At 47.9% G+C, this 15,174-nt stretch overlaps 1 protein-coding gene across 3 annotated transcripts in view; it reads right to left on the bottom strand.

The window, feature by feature from the left end:
• FGF12 (fibroblast growth factor 12) overlaps positions 1–15,174 on the bottom strand; it is a 218,162-nt gene that overhangs the window by 95,282 nt on the left and 107,706 nt on the right. Inside the window, exon 1 of one of the 3 annotated variants that reach the window (XM_086843647.1) lies at positions 2,459–2,721. The exons of the other annotated variants lie outside the window; for them this stretch is intronic. Coding sequence (XP_086699773.1) covers positions 2,459–2,657 — 199 coding nt within the window. The 5' untranslated portion in view covers positions 2,658–2,721. Of the gene's footprint in view, positions 1–2,458; positions 2,722–15,174 lie in introns of those variants that run through there. 3 annotated transcript variants of the gene reach the window in all.

Below are 15,174 nucleotides of genomic sequence, written 5' to 3'. Positions count from 1 at the left end.
ATCATCTCCAAATACAACTGTACCTCTTTTCAACAGAGTGTGTTTCTCTCATTCCCTTCACTGGCTTGCAAACTACTGAACCAGCATATCATTAAGTACACATAATCACTGGGGTTGTGGGTCACTGCACAATGTATGCACATTTCTTTAAACCACTTCCAATTCATTTGCATGTCATTTTCTGTGCAGAAACTGGATTCTGAAAGGAGCAAGTTATCTGGGCACAATACACTCCCTTGCATAAACAATCTGAGCAGCAGAATCCCTGTAGCATGCTGCCTCCTGAGCAGCACGCCCAAGACCAGGAATACGATGTATCAGTGAAATAAATCTCCAATTAAAAGATGGATGTAGGAAACTGAAGCAGACACAGTCCATGGCCTAGGAAAGGACATTTATAATTTTTTTCATAGCAAGTTCATTCTCCTAGTTCTTAGATTTTATAAAATGAATACAGTACTGGTAACACAGGATTGACTGACAGCTCTGAAGATCGAGCAGCTCTATTTTTACAACACTGAGTAGCACTGATCCTCCTTCTAAGTCAATAAAAAGATTTCCTAAAATCACTCTCGCCTGTAAGTTACCGAAAATTTCTCAGCATGAAAGTCCATGCAAGTTGAGGGAATTCTTTACATTCACCCATTCTTCACAGGCATTTACTGAGTCCAAGGAAGCAGAATTGGACCTGTGTAGCTGGGAGCACTGGGGTAGGACCAACGGAAAGGTTTCCCAACCACATTCTGCTGGAAGTCACTCAAACTTTCATGAGACAGAGCATCTTGGAATCTAGGTAACAGAGCTACACTTCCCAGCCCTTTTAATCCTTAGGAGACTGCATTTAATAGCAGATTAAGATGGAGAGGAAAGAGGAATAGTAAGACTCCCAGTTCCTATTCTTGATCCTGCAAAGAATGATTCCTGAGACAAAATGCCAACACTTTTTGGGCAAGAGCCGTGTTCTGGTCTTGGCTCACAGATTAACTGTAAGGATAGTCCAGCAAGCCACCACTCATCATAACCTGAACAGGAAAAAAAAGATAGGCAACTTTTCCCCTTCGAATATTTCAAGTCACGCTATATTTCAAGTATTTTACAGCCTCTTGCGACACCTGCTTTAAAGCAGACCATTAAAGAAAATGGTTTGCACAGCCTAACGCATGCATTGAGTCCTCAAACATTCTCATAGCTAAATATGGTCCTTGCCCCACAGCCTGTGAATTTTAGAGTGCTAACAGCAATCCAGAATGATTATTCTTTCCCCTTTACTGACAACAGTGTTGAAAGAAGTGGCCTTCTATGGTGAGAGGCTTTGTCCCATTTCCTTCCCTTGCTCAGATGAGTCCCGGTCATGTACATCTGTCTACAGACAAGAGGAGCAGCCTCTTGTCTACCTCTGACACCTTGGTGAAGAGTCATTACCAACAGACCCCAGCTGTGGAGAAAGGGCTTCATGGAGAGACTCATTGACAAACACAATACTAACGTATATGGAAAACATGGGAGGGTTACACAGGTTGATGGTACATCCTAATGGCTAAGTGAATGAGTATCCCTCTTTTTTAACCATTATACTTAAGAACATCTGAGCAAACTACCTCTTCACAGCAGCTTCCCAAACCAACCTCTGTTTTCTTACCTTTATGGGGACTTATAGCAGTAAAATAAATAAAGCAAGACAATAAATCATAATTCCACTCAGAAATTATGGAGGGCTATTTTCTTGCCAGGTGCTGAGATCTCACGCCCGCCAAGGACAGCCGAGAGCACAAAGCAATGCTTAGAACTGAAACTGTGGGTGGTGGGACTTCATTGCAGGAAAGTGAGCACTAGGGTGTACACTGGGGCGAAGTTCTTCACAAGGAACCAAGACTGGCACACACAAGCACAAAAGAATAAAGAAAAGAAAGAAGACAAAAAAGGACTACCCTAAAGAGCATTTCTAGGTCCTCACAAACTCAATACCAGGTGTAACCATTGTGTAGCTGCCAGCAAGAGAGCTTTCTAAGCTAATGAAATTCCCTGTACAACTCTGCTCTTGAAGTAGCACTTGATGGATTTAGTTATCAAATGGCCACAATTTTAACTGATCCTCAGTTTATCGATTTCCTTGTCTCCATGCAGAAAATGAGAGACCATTTTAAAACTTAACTACAAGGAAGTGGAAAAATACAATTCTGGGTGAAGCTTGGATAGATGAAACCGCTGGGCCGCTCTTGCCGGAGGACCCTCTGTGCTGATGCTCCGGAGAGTGGTGAAGGGATGCTGGCAGCAGGTCACTGCCCACCCATCCCATCAGAGCAGCGGAAGAGATCCGCCAGGACCCAGGCCAAAGTTGAGCGCGGAGCAAGCCTCGCCCCCAGCCGGTACCGGGCGGTGCCCCGGGGCAGCCATCCCGGGTCCGGGGCTGCCCCTCTCCTCGCAGCGGGTTCCCACGGCCCCGGCCCGCCGTACTCACCCGGTCTCCTCCTCACCGGCCTTTTCCTGCCGCTGCAGAAGCGCACTTTGCTGAAGACCCCCAGGACATGCCTCTCGCATAGGGAGCGTCCGTCCTTGCTGGGGCTGGAGCGGCGCTTGGAGGCGGACACCCGGTCGCTGTTGGACTCCCTCGCTTGCCGCTTCTGCCGGATCAGCGAGCTGGCGATAGCCGCTGCCATCGCCGCTCATGGGCCCCCCGCGCCGCTCCGCTCCGCTCCGCTCCGGGGTGCGCCGCCCGGGCGCGCTGGGGCCGAGCCGCCGCCGCGCCCCGCGGGGACCGGGGACGACCCGCTTAACGCGCTGCAGCCCCGAGTCCCGGCGCCGGGGAGGGCTCAGCCGGCCAGGCGGAGCAGGGCGCCCGGGCTAACAACCATGGCTGGACGCCGGACTCCGCCGCCCATGGGTCTGTCCCCGGGGAGCGCAAATCCCGGCGCGGGCGGCCGTCGGCGAGACCCCCGGCCGGGCTGGCAGCGCCGCGCAGATCCGGGAGCGGCCGCCCCGCTGGCGAAGGTCCGCTATGTCCAAAGGATAGGGGGACGCGGAGGATCCGCGGGTCCCTGCGGCGCGGTGCCGCTCCGCTCCGCCCGGGCGCAGGCGGCGGCGCTTCCTCCCTCCGGCCGCCCTCCGGCGAGGGGCAGTGGGATGAGTCAGAGACCCTTGGGCCCGCGGGCAGCCCCGGCCCCAGCGCGGTGGCTCCGAGGCTCTGCGCGGCAGGGCGCGCACATGGACGCGGCTCCGCGGCCGGGCTCAGGGAGAGCCGCGCTGCATTTCTGTTCGCACTCCTCCTCTTTCTCCTCTCCCCCCCTACCCACTCTGCTCTCAGAGAGGGCGGGAGGGGAAGGAAAAAGCAGCCACGGGGAAAAGCAGAGGGCCAGCAAACAAATTAAAAAGAAGGGGAAAAAAAAATCAAATTTTAAAAAAAAAAAAAAAAAAAAAAAAAAAAAAAAAAAAAAAAAGAAGCGCCCGGCCGCGAGTGCGGGCTCACATCGCCGCAGCTCGGCGCCCCGGGCTCACAGCGCCATGGCTGGCGCAGCTTCTCCTGCCCTGCTCGCCGCTTCTGCCCCGGCACCGGCTCTCCCCGACGGCAGCAACCCACATCGTCCGGCCGACCGGGCGGCCGCCGAGCGCTCGGCACCGGGGCGGCCCCGGGCCCGGCTGCCGCGGCGGGGACGGCGGCGGGAGGAGCGATGCAAGGCGGGGAGGAGGTGGAGGAGGAGAAGGGCGGGGGGGTGCGGCTGCCACTGCCGCTGCTGCTCCGTGCGGGGCTCAGGATGCTCCGCGGTGCCGCCCGACGGCGGCGGGGCGAGGAGGAGCCGAGCCGCGCCCGCTTCCCGCCTGCATCTTCCTGCCCGACCCGGGAGGGGGGAGGCGAGGAGAGGAGAGGTGGGGGAAGGAGAGGGGAGGGAGGGGCCGGGGAAGCCCCCCCGGACGCCCACGCAGCGCAGGGCTGTTGCCAAGGCGGCGGGGAGCCCCGCAGCCCCGCGGCGGCTGGCAGGAGCCGGGCTCCGGGCTTCGGGCTCGGGGAGAATTGCAGCTGCTCCCGCTCGCCCTCCTCTACGCAATCCTACGTGATCGAGGTTTGGATGAGAAATACCGCGCAGGCAAAGCGAGGCAATTGCAGCTCCGCGGCGGCTCTGCCCCTCCGCCCGGGCAGACCCGCCGCCCCCGCCGGCAGCCGGGCTTCCCCGGGACCGCAGCCCTCCCGGCCGAGCCGCCACCCGGGCCGCCTCTCTGGCCACTGCTCTCGGCGCCCGAGCACCCAGCCTCGGCAGCCGAGCGTGTCCGTGGCTTGCTTTCCCTGCTTCTCCGTGGAAGCAGAGAGAAGAGACAACCCCGGCAGCCCCAGGGCTGCTCTGCCGGGGGCCGGAGAGCGGGCGGGCGGCTCCAGCGGCCGTGGGCACTGCTGGGCTGCCCCGGCCACAGCGCTCTCACAACACACCGTCATCAGCAGGTGCTGGGCCGCCTCCTGCCTATCTCCAGCCACAAAACCGCACCGAACAAAATTGAAGGTGGAGATACATCTCTGGTTATCCAGAGAAGTAACTGCTGCTGCTGCTGCTGCTGCCACAAGGATGGTACTCTCCCGATTTCAGGTTCAAGTAACAGCGATGGTAGCTGCCGGGTTAGTTAGGTGACGAGCAAGATACTTGGGGAGCACACAGGTGTCGGGGTGGAGGGAGAGGGAATCTCGGCTGGGAAAAGAGGAGGGACACTGCTACACTTTGGCGAGTAGCCGTGGCAGGACGGGATTAAGCCAGTCCTGAAGGTGTACGGGTGATGCATGCCTCCAGTTGATGAGAGCACTTTAAACCAGTTGGTGACACACCCTAGGAATTACCAGCTTCAACAAAGTAATCTTAACTACTTCACTTCTAAATTCTAAAAATTTTCTAAATTCTTCACCTCTGGACTTCAGCTCTAAATTATTTTAATGTATTGGTGGAAAAGACAACTGAAACAACCACCCACTATGTCCATAAAGATTAACTAAACTCTGGCATTACTTCCTGATTTTTACTCTTAGTCACGCATACCAAAACGACGTGGAATCAGGTTCTCCAGGCTGTTGATCTCTTTTTCACTTTTTAAAAAAGCCAACCTTTTTTGAGCAGATTTCACCATCCCAATCAATAAAGATTTTTCTTCCCTTTCCTGTAGCTAAAATGCTTCGTATTTTAATTTTCTCTATCGGATTATTTCACTTGACATCAAAGAATTATTGCAGTACAAGGTACAGGCATGGCCTAAAGAAAGCTGTTTGCAATCAGGGAATCACTGTCTGAACTGCCAGTGAATTATCCAAAGCTTCATCTTCAAAGGATGTGAGCATATCTTCGTATCTTCTCAAGAAAGAGGTTTTCTATCTATATCTAAAGATACTTTTTTTGCCTGTAGTCTTCAAGTCTCTGGTGAAAAAATGCTGGTTTATCTACCCCATATTAGATAAGTTCCAGTTATTTTGACGTGCAACTAATTTGTTTTGTTGTGTAGCTGAGAACTTGGAGCAGCAGCTCTGTACTTAAAAATGATCCTAAACAGTGATAAAGTCGGCCACAGTGTTTTTTTTCCTGATGATTTGTGGATCTGAAAAGTGAGTTGCTGCAACTCTTAAGAAGAAAGGCTTCTCCCAGGTCCTTCCTGCTTCTGCAGTGACTGAATTAAATTAAGCCAACGCCTGTGAAATGGAATGTGGTGTTGCATCTGCCAACATGCAGGTCTGCCTTTATCTATAGATGGCCAAGGAGCCCACGGGGTTTGGTTCTGAACACAGGCACAGTGCCATGAGCTCCTGGTGACATTACTGACACACACATCTGCTCTGTGCAGGTCCAATCAGGCCCCAATTTCACAAAACTTTCTTAAGAGCCCAAGCTTTTATAAACACCAAGCAAACCCAAAGTGGTCTTAAGCTGGAGAGTGGAAGGCCAACCTCATGATGCTCCTGCACTGTCATTCTCACGGGTGAAGTGTTACCTTTAGTGGGCTGCCAAGTGAAACAGAAAAGGCTCCATGTGCTTTCATCTCTAACAGTGGAAGTTCTCCCCTTCAACTTCCTTTTGGGTAAATAGGGCTCAAGACATTTTCCATTTTCATCTGTATGAGCTACTCCTCTTTGAGGGTAGTGTAGCCTACACTGTTCCAAACCAACTAGCCCCTGTGAGAGTCACAGGCTGCCTTCCTCATTGCTCCAATGAAAGCTGAATTGTTTGAGTAAACTGGGACAATATGGCATTTTTCCTTAAGGAACATAATTTTAAAGCCTATTTATATACAAAATAGTATCTGTACTGTATAGTTATTATGGCAATTTTTCTTGTATGCCTCTTCTCTCCAGGCTTCGTCACTTCAGTCCCAGTCTGCAAAGCTGCACAGTGCACCCTATGAAAAACAGAATGCAAGAGTAGCACCGATTCAAAAACTAACCAAGACAGACTGCTTTGATGACATTGCAGAGATATGCCAGTGCTCCTCTTGCAGTTTGTGGAGAAAGACCCCATCTGGCACAGAGGAACAGGCAGAGGTTCGGACTCCCTGTGGCTGTTGGAGGATCAGACTCACTGTGCTCACTGAATATCCCCACCCCAAACATACAGGAGACTCTGCATGACCAGTATCAATATTTCAAGACACTGCCATTTTTGATGTTTCATTCTTTTGATAAATAAACTCTTCTGTCCTTAGTGCTGAGGTTTAAAATGAAGGCCTGGCTGAATTTCAGGGCTTTGGTGACTTGAGCAGAGAAGAGATCTAGAATTGCATTCCCTTACCTTCCTAAACAGAATGATCTATGTAGGTCAAAACGGAGGTTATTGGCATCTTTCCTCAGTGAAGTGCAATAATTCCCGCAGGGTTGCTAACAGAATATCCTGTTTATTTTTCATAGAGCTTTCAAAAGCCATGGGCTGTGTTCTGTAGATTCAGTCATTAGGCATATCTCTGCTTTACTAATTCTGTACACACAGAGCTAACTACAGTTACAAACATATGCAGGTTTTTTGCTGTTTTATCTGCAGAGCTACTGAAAATGCATACATGAAAATTAAGGAAGAGATTTACATTTAATACCACTTTAAAATGTGTATGCACGTCGCTGTAGTTGAATGGGAAAAAGAAAGACACCCATCTCTGGCCAATAATTATGAATGGCCTAATTCACCATTTTACAGCAGCATAGCAACAAATCTCTTCCAATAGGAAGGCACTGTTGAGTTTGAAAGTCTGCATGCAGACACCTCTTAAGAATTGTACCAAATTTCCACGCTGTTTAAATTACATCTAAAATGTGCATTGCCAGGGCTGCTTATTAAGCATAATTAAGCCCATATCTGGGTTTTATTACCTTTATTCTTTACAAGGTAGCCCCTTGTTGCATGTCTAGCATAATTAAAATTCATGCAGCTTTGGCATTCCCCAGTCTCTCTGCGTGGGCGGACTTTTTGAAAAAAAAACATGCCTGGGTAACCTGATAAAGAAAAGACGAGACCTTACTGCATTTTGCTCATTTCTGTGGAGGGTAATTCTGTTTACAATGCATGAGTTTGTATCTATGTTTGGATACCTAATAAGAATTCACATGGCCACTTTAAAATATGCTATTCAGGGAGAGAGATCTGGCCCTAAAACAGCAGCAGAGTACAAGAACTGGCCAGCTTTCTGGGCTGTTCTCGCACAGCTGAGCTTAGAGCTGACTTGGCCTTTTAATAAACACAGAAGAGCCTGCATCACCTGATTGCTATATTGAAATAATTCATTTAATGGGCCCTTCACTCCCTTTTTTGCCTTCAAAGATTCAATTAAACAAAATTTGCAACTCATCACAAGAAGTATTTATTAGTTTAGCTGGTGTCTTTCAAACCAGCTCCAGCCTGGGGAGAAGTTTGGCATGTCTAGGTGTTAGAGCAAGGGGCAGGTACACAGTTGGCAGACTGCAGAATGGAACCATTATTGCAAAAAGCAGGCTGCAAGCAGCATCAACACAACAGAGCCAACTGCAGCCTAGAAAAAGAAATAACTCTACTATTTTATACATTCACTTTTTTTCCTCCCCTTTTTAAGAGACAATTTTCTACTTAGCAGGAGCTTTTATTTCTCCTTATTGACTTGTCACCCATATGAGGTGGAGGCAGGGCAACACAAGAAAGCTTCACCTCACTGAAGGGAACTGTGGCTGCCTAGAAATGAAAGTGGTGTGAAGAATTTTTCTTCAAGAAGCCTCCTGTATGGATGAATAAGACTTTTGTCTCCAGGGTTCTGGAAACACCTGCTGGGATCATTTCCCTGAAATGAAGCCTGAAAAGGAGCAATAGCAGGGAGCATCTCAAACTGTTCCCACATATAGAGACCTCCCTGCAGACAGGCCAGTGCCTGTCCCACATGCCAGAGCCAGACCTGGTGCTCATTTAAGGTGGGCTCATCGCAAATCTGTTTTTATCACCTCAGCCCAACAGTCCCATTCATCAACCATTCTGTCATTGTCTTTCCCTATGGGATCAGGATTTGAAAAGCTGCTGTCCCTGCAGTGATACACTTCAGTTGTGGCTTCCTAAGTGGCAGGAGTCCAAGATAAAGGGCCTGCAAACACCTGCCCAGTGCCAGCTCTCACACAGCACTTCAGTTGTAAGGGCGGTGCAGGGAGAAGGCCTTGCTGAAGGATCTCCCATTAAGAAGTAATGAAAAGGACACTCTTCTTGCAGGTCACTTTGTGCAAGGCAGAGCCAAGAGCCCACCTTGCTGAGCCACTGGCACACAACAAGCAGGTGTTTCAGGCTTGGAAACACCCACCTACAAATCTGGAAAGAAAACTCAAATATCTTCTTGCCTGCACTAGAGCTGCTGAATTTAAAAGACGGGACTGACAGCTGCCTCTCTTCCTTTCTTCCTCCCTCCACCTCCTCTTCCTCACTGGGCTTCTCCCAACACCCAGCAACTCTCTCCATCCATTTCCTTAGGGATTTTTCACCCACGGCTACCTGTCAAATAGCCTTAAGCCACAGGAACTATGAGAACCTGGAAGAGGAAAGAAAGTGTGGACTTGACATTTCACTCCATGTCTTACACTGTATTCACAGTGTTAGAAAAAGACCACATGCCTTGTGCTTTTAATGCAGAGCAGAAGCTTGAAAAGAAAGAGAAGTGAAAGAGGTGGAATAGCCACCACCGAACAACCCCACCTGTGAGCCTGAGGCTGTGTGTGAATACACACACATCATGCCCTCCTCTGTCTGAAGCAGAGACTCAGTCCCCAGACCTCAGGATAGCAGCGCTTTTAGGAACAAGACAATTCCTACTCATCTCCCTAGGAGTAGTCAGCCATCCCCACAGTTCTCTTTAAATCCTATTTTATGACAACCTGTAGCCCATTTTGGCCTACAGTTTCAATAATTCCTGAGCTACCCAGATCCCATGGACACTGAACACGGTTGGGACTGGATTTACATGTCACCTGCATGAAGGTGGTGTGGTCTGGGTAAAGAAGGGTACGTAACCCCACAGTGCATCTTCAGGCCTGGGGCCCCCAGGCTTCTGGGCTTAGGAGGTCTGAGAGGCTGTCCATACTTCTCCCTCTCCCTGCGAGGAAGGAAAACTCCTCATGTTGTAGCCGTGCAGCCAGACATCAAGTTCAAACAAAACCATTTTCAAGTGTGTCAGGAAAAGCCTTTCAATTTAAAGTTTCCATCAAGCTGACTTTGCTGAAAGTCAAAGAGATCCTTCCTGATTAGATCTTGGCTGAGGCAAACCAACGCGATTATGTGATTGAGAATGATAAAAAGGAGGGAGGGAGAGTGAAACCCCTATCGTACTCCTCCAGCAGGGCTGTGGGGCCACCTGCTCCACAGCAGGTCAAGGCTTGGAGATTGAAGACATTCACCTCCTTAATGCATCTTTGTGGCACTGGCATAGGTCAAGAGGGGGAGGAAGGGCCAGAAGCTGTCAAGAGAAATACCAAACTTCCTCCAGATCTGTAAATCTGTCTATCTGCACATAATGGATTCCATGGAAAGTTCCCTGATCCCAAACTTACCTTGTTCCTTTATCCAGCCTCCAAATCCACGTGCCCAGGATCTGCAGCCTGAGCTAGGTCATATCTCAAATCCTGCTGGGTCAGCAATGCTTCACTGGGGCAGCCCATTGCTCTGACACTCAGCAAAGGGTCCTTCCAGTTTGGAGAGCTCGGAAGAAAAGCAGCAACTCTGACAAGACCTGGTAGTTCCACTGCTATCAAGCTCTGCAGTCCAGGAGTGTTGGAACATTAATCCTGCCCTAAGGATGCCTCTGAAGTTACATTCAAATTGCATCTTACTTAACAAAACCTGCTTATTTCTCCTGCGTACTGCAAGGGCATATTCAACACTAAATGTAAATGTGAGATTACAGCTGTCATGGAGCCAGGACAAGGTTTGAAGACTCCCTCATCCCCCGCTGACCTAAAGTGCTGGGTAAAAGGATCTGGGTGAATGCACTGCTTCCCCTGCAAACCCCTGGCTTCCAAGCACACCTCTTGCTATTTGCATTGTAATTTATTTCCCTCTCCAGCAATAAATCAACTCCTCTATCTCTTCAGCAAAATGAAATCCCATGTCCTCTTTCCCTGGACTCTCAGAGCTGCTGCAATCCAGACACCAATAAAGATATCAGTGGTCTGGAAGGAAATCTAAGTTTGCCAAGGATACAAAGACTAATGCAGTAGTAATTAATGATCGCAGTAAGTCTGGTGAAAATAAACTGAACTGACACGGAAACTGAGTTCATAGAAACAAGTTTCCTTTTAACACAGCCAGATCAAATCTCTGGGGATAAATTGTGCAGTCTGTATTACTTCAAGACTAGGCAATTTTTTTTCCTCAGAAAACAGTGACTCTGGGAATTAGGAACCATGAAAGAGATAAAGCTAAGAGGAGCTTTCTGCACGGAACTGCAGATAGGGGAGCCCAAGCCCATGCGTGCATGGATGGAGCAATAAGGAGAAAAATGAGAAATGCTCATTTGTACCAAATTTTTACCAATACATTTGTATCCAACGCAGCAAACACCAGTATCACGAGTCACAAAGTCTGGTTACCACACTTCAGAACTGGCAAAACAAAGATCGTCTGAGGACAACGAAGAATATGGACATAGCGAAAGATATGAGCAGTTTGGTCTCATGGTTGCAGTAAGAGCACATCTATAGGGATTTACATGGGGCCCCTCTTGAAAATGCTCTTGGTACTCACCTGTATTTATTCTGTTAATACCATGCCACTGATAGTTTGGTGTTGCTGAAAATCTGGTCACAAAAGACAAATGGTTGAGAGACTCAGTATCAAGAAAAAAAAAAAAGCAGAGAAAACAGCCCTGACTGATAAATCTCTCATCTCTCAGTAAGAACATTTTTGAAAGGAGGGACTGTCTCAATCCAGCAAAGTCAGAGTGAGATCTGGAGGCTGTAGTCAAGGCTCATGTTTATTACAGTATCAAAGGTAATTCATCAAGTGAACAGCATGGCAAGAGTTGTGACGGATTTGCTATCATTTTACCCTAAGAGCCAACCTCTTTCAAAAATAGATGAGCTGATATCAAAGTGCACAGGGTACAAGGGACCCTGGAGAAGCCACCCGTGTACTGAGCCAGCAGTACCTTCATCATCACTGACAAGGCTGGTCTGATGGTCTGATCTCTGATCAGGTATCTGCAGCACTGTGAATCCCACAGCTCCCTTAGGAATGTGGCTCTCTACCACCCCCAGCTGAGAAAGGCTACTTCTAACATCTAGCCCAAATCCCACTCAGATACAAGTTTCTTGCCCTACTGATTATGCCTGCCACACAGGACTTAGTGGGCTTGCTCGGTGCAGTCCTGACTTGAATTATGGTGAGACCAGACTCATAATCACAACTGGTCCCTTCTGCCTGGCTTCTGGCACTCACCCAGCATCAGTTGGGATTAGAGCTATGATGACAGAAATCCACTCTGAAGAAAATCTTACGTTCAGAGTTGTTTCTTCCCCACGTAAAATGAAAATGAGACCTTTTGCAGCTCACTATGAAATGCCAGAAGAGAAGACAGCACACTGATGTGGTAGAACTATAGGTCTCACCACTGTCCAGACCAAGTCTCTACTTTTGCAGTAGGCAGAGCAGTGGCATGAAACTTGACACTAAAATTCCTGTGCAACACGCACCTCCAAAATGACTATTTCCTTTCTCCCTTGTTTTGATAAAGTGGCACTTTTCAAGAGAAAAATGATTATTATGAATCTAATGATTGTTTGGCTATTCCTTCTGGATGGATCCATCGCAGCCTCCCAGCCTGCACCACTCACACGTCTCTCTGACATGAATTACTGTTCCTGCCTTTTCTGCTCTCAGGCTGCTGACCTCCCCAAGTGCACAAAGCAGAAGATGCAATAGCCGTTCTAACCACTTTCTATGGCTCTTGTAGGACTTTGCAAGAACAGCTTTTGGATATGGGCAACCCTGTTTCCTTGCATCCTTTATTCATCACCCCTCTGCAGCTTATATCATGGACGAGGAATTCCTGTACAGTGTGATATCTTTCTTCCTCTCTGGCCATGCTTGCCTGCCCTCCCGCTTCCTATGCACATTCCTTTTCTCATTTCAGAGACAGTTAGTGTCCCTTTGGTCTCCATCACAAACAGAAAAAAAACATTCCGCTAAAGGGCTGCTGGAGCCTGCTACAAACAGGTAACTTACTGAACCTGGTGTCTGGAGACTCCCCCAGTAAGAAAGCAGAATTAAGCAGAGAGAGAAATGCCTTCTATGAGTCATGGAAATGGGCAACAGACCCTGCTTACCCATAAAGTCATGATCCAAAGCATTCCCTGCTGAATGCAGCTGGGTCCTACAGGATGAGAGGATGAGGACCCCCTGAGCTTCCCTTTCTACTCCCACAAAGAAGGCTGCAAAGTTCTAAATGCTGCCCTCTCACCACCCCGTGGGCAGTGTCAGCTGCCCTCTGTGGCACCCAGCATGATGTCCATGGCTTATCCTTGCCACCTGCTCCCAGGGCTTTTACAGAAGGCCATGGGCACTCCTGCCCCAGCGCAGCAGTAAGGGACAGCCTCCAATCATGAGAGGAGCTGGCAAGACAGCCCACAGCAGCCCAACAAGAGACTGCCAGGTGTTGTCAGATGTAGGGAAACTCTCAATAAGAACTTTCATATTTCATTATGATTGAATGCTCCTGCTCAAGCCTGTTGGAAATACCATCTCCTGAGATGCTCTGGGCTTACTGAAGCTCATGCAAGGTAGAGTAAACCAGGGTCAGGGCATCAGCATTTTCTTTTGGTAGCTGTGCTTGAAGTTGGAAAATGCACAAGTGTGGGGGTGAGGAGCCTGAATTAAAAGCCACTTAAGTGGGTACTTGAGTAATTATTGGGAGGCTTCTGAAGAGATATTTTTGTCAGTAATTAAGGAGAACATAGCTTTGTGCTGGGTACAGGTGGCAGTATGGCAACAGAGATCTTCAGCACTTCATGGAGAGATGACCAGCTATCCATTGGCTGCAGAGGCGTGTTGGGATTTACTGCCCAAAAAGCATCCTTCAGTCTTGAAAAAGTACCAGAGCAGCAAAAGGGCTGAAATCCTGATACTCTCACAGTCTCAGATTTTCTGCACCAGGAAAAGGAGGCACAAAATTATTTTTATGGAACTCCCCAGTTCCTGAGGTAGCTCGACTTCAGTAGAGTTAGGTTCCACTGGTGTTTCTGTCTTCCAGAAGCTGTGTTTCAGCTCCAGAGGCTCTGTATTCCTGGGAAACCTCCCCATACAAAGAAGCAAAGTATGCTGGGCAGTTTCAGCATGGAAAAGTGTTGGCTTATGCTGCCTGTCAGTGGCTTGGACAGGGTAGTTGTGATCTGCTTGCAAGGATGCTCTCCCCTAATTTTCATAAGCCTGATGCAAGCTTTGTCACTCATTTTCTTCATTTTAGTCTTCATTCACTAAAGAATGCCAATGTACATGTTCCCTTCTCAGTGTTAAAAGGCAAATCTATTATTTCTTCAGTCCATTAGAGCAGATACTTCTAGAAACTCAGATACTAAACTAGATGCTTCTAGTGCCTCTAATAGGCATGTCAGCTCACCTCAGATGCTGTAAATGTGGGGTGCTAGAAGGTGCCCTCAGATGAAAAAACTGATTTGACAGGGAAGTGACTCAGACCTACTTTTAAGTTTGCACTGACAAAGCAAGCACTTAGGAAATTAGGTGTATAGACCTGTAGCTACCAGGGCAGTGTCATTCTCCTTATTAAAGATGCAGGTAAAGAAGCTTGAAGACAGTAACAGTAACAGAAGCATATGCAACAAAAACATGTCCTTGTGAAAGAGCATAATTCATAGACACTTCATTACCTTCAACAATTTTGAGGTCCTTGCTTATTCATCAGCGAGTCTCAGCTGTCATGAGCCAAAAAAAAACGGGGCTGGGGTTATCAAAATCCACATAAATGAAACAAACTTCCAGATCTCACTGACACTCCAGGGATCTCCCTATAAGCTCCAGCATCCACCCCTTACACTACCAATGCTCTGTGCAGGGTGTGCAAGAGATCCCTGTGCAGCAGACACCAGCTCTCACCCCAGTTAAACATGCCAGACTGACTCCTGCAAAGTTCCTCTTGAAAAAAAACGGCTGACATAAGGAGGCAGACACCAGGCATTTCTTCTAGAAAAGGCTACATGCTACTCCCAGCCTTATTATTTGCACATGGATAGATCCAGCATTTATTGCAATTTTCTTACTTTTCTTCCTTGACTCCTGGCACAATGTAGGGTCTGAAAAGTATTCTTTCATTTTTATTTATTTAATCATTGGACATGGGTTCTGTCAGCTTAAATTTGACCCAGCTTTGCAATTTTTTTGGGAAAATAAAAATTAAAAAAAAATAGAGAATTCATAAACCCTCAAACAGGAAATATGCTCACAATATTGTGCAGCTTCAATGAAAGCTCTTCTTCTTAAAACAAAGAATGTTCTCTTGTGTTGTTTGAAATCCTGGCACTAAAGCAATTAAGAAAGTGAAACTGGCTACAAACTAAAGCAGAATGGACATGTTTCATAGATCTTCATTGCCCAGGCAGAAAGTAATGTAAACAGGGCATAAATAACACCAGTCAGAGAACAGATAAGCTGAAGGACAATGCTGGCACAAGAGGAAACTGGTAGAAACTGGCCAAGAATAAATTTAGACAAGAAA

The sequence above is a fragment of the Cyanistes caeruleus genome, chromosome 10, assembly GCF_971803275.1.
Source record: "Cyanistes caeruleus chromosome 10, bCyaCae1.hap1.1, whole genome shotgun sequence".
NCBI classification, from domain to species: Eukaryota; Metazoa; Chordata; class Aves; order Passeriformes; family Paridae; genus Cyanistes; species Cyanistes caeruleus.
The sequence above is the reverse complement of the archived record's forward strand: the minus strand, read 5'-3'. Positions and strand labels throughout refer to the sequence as shown.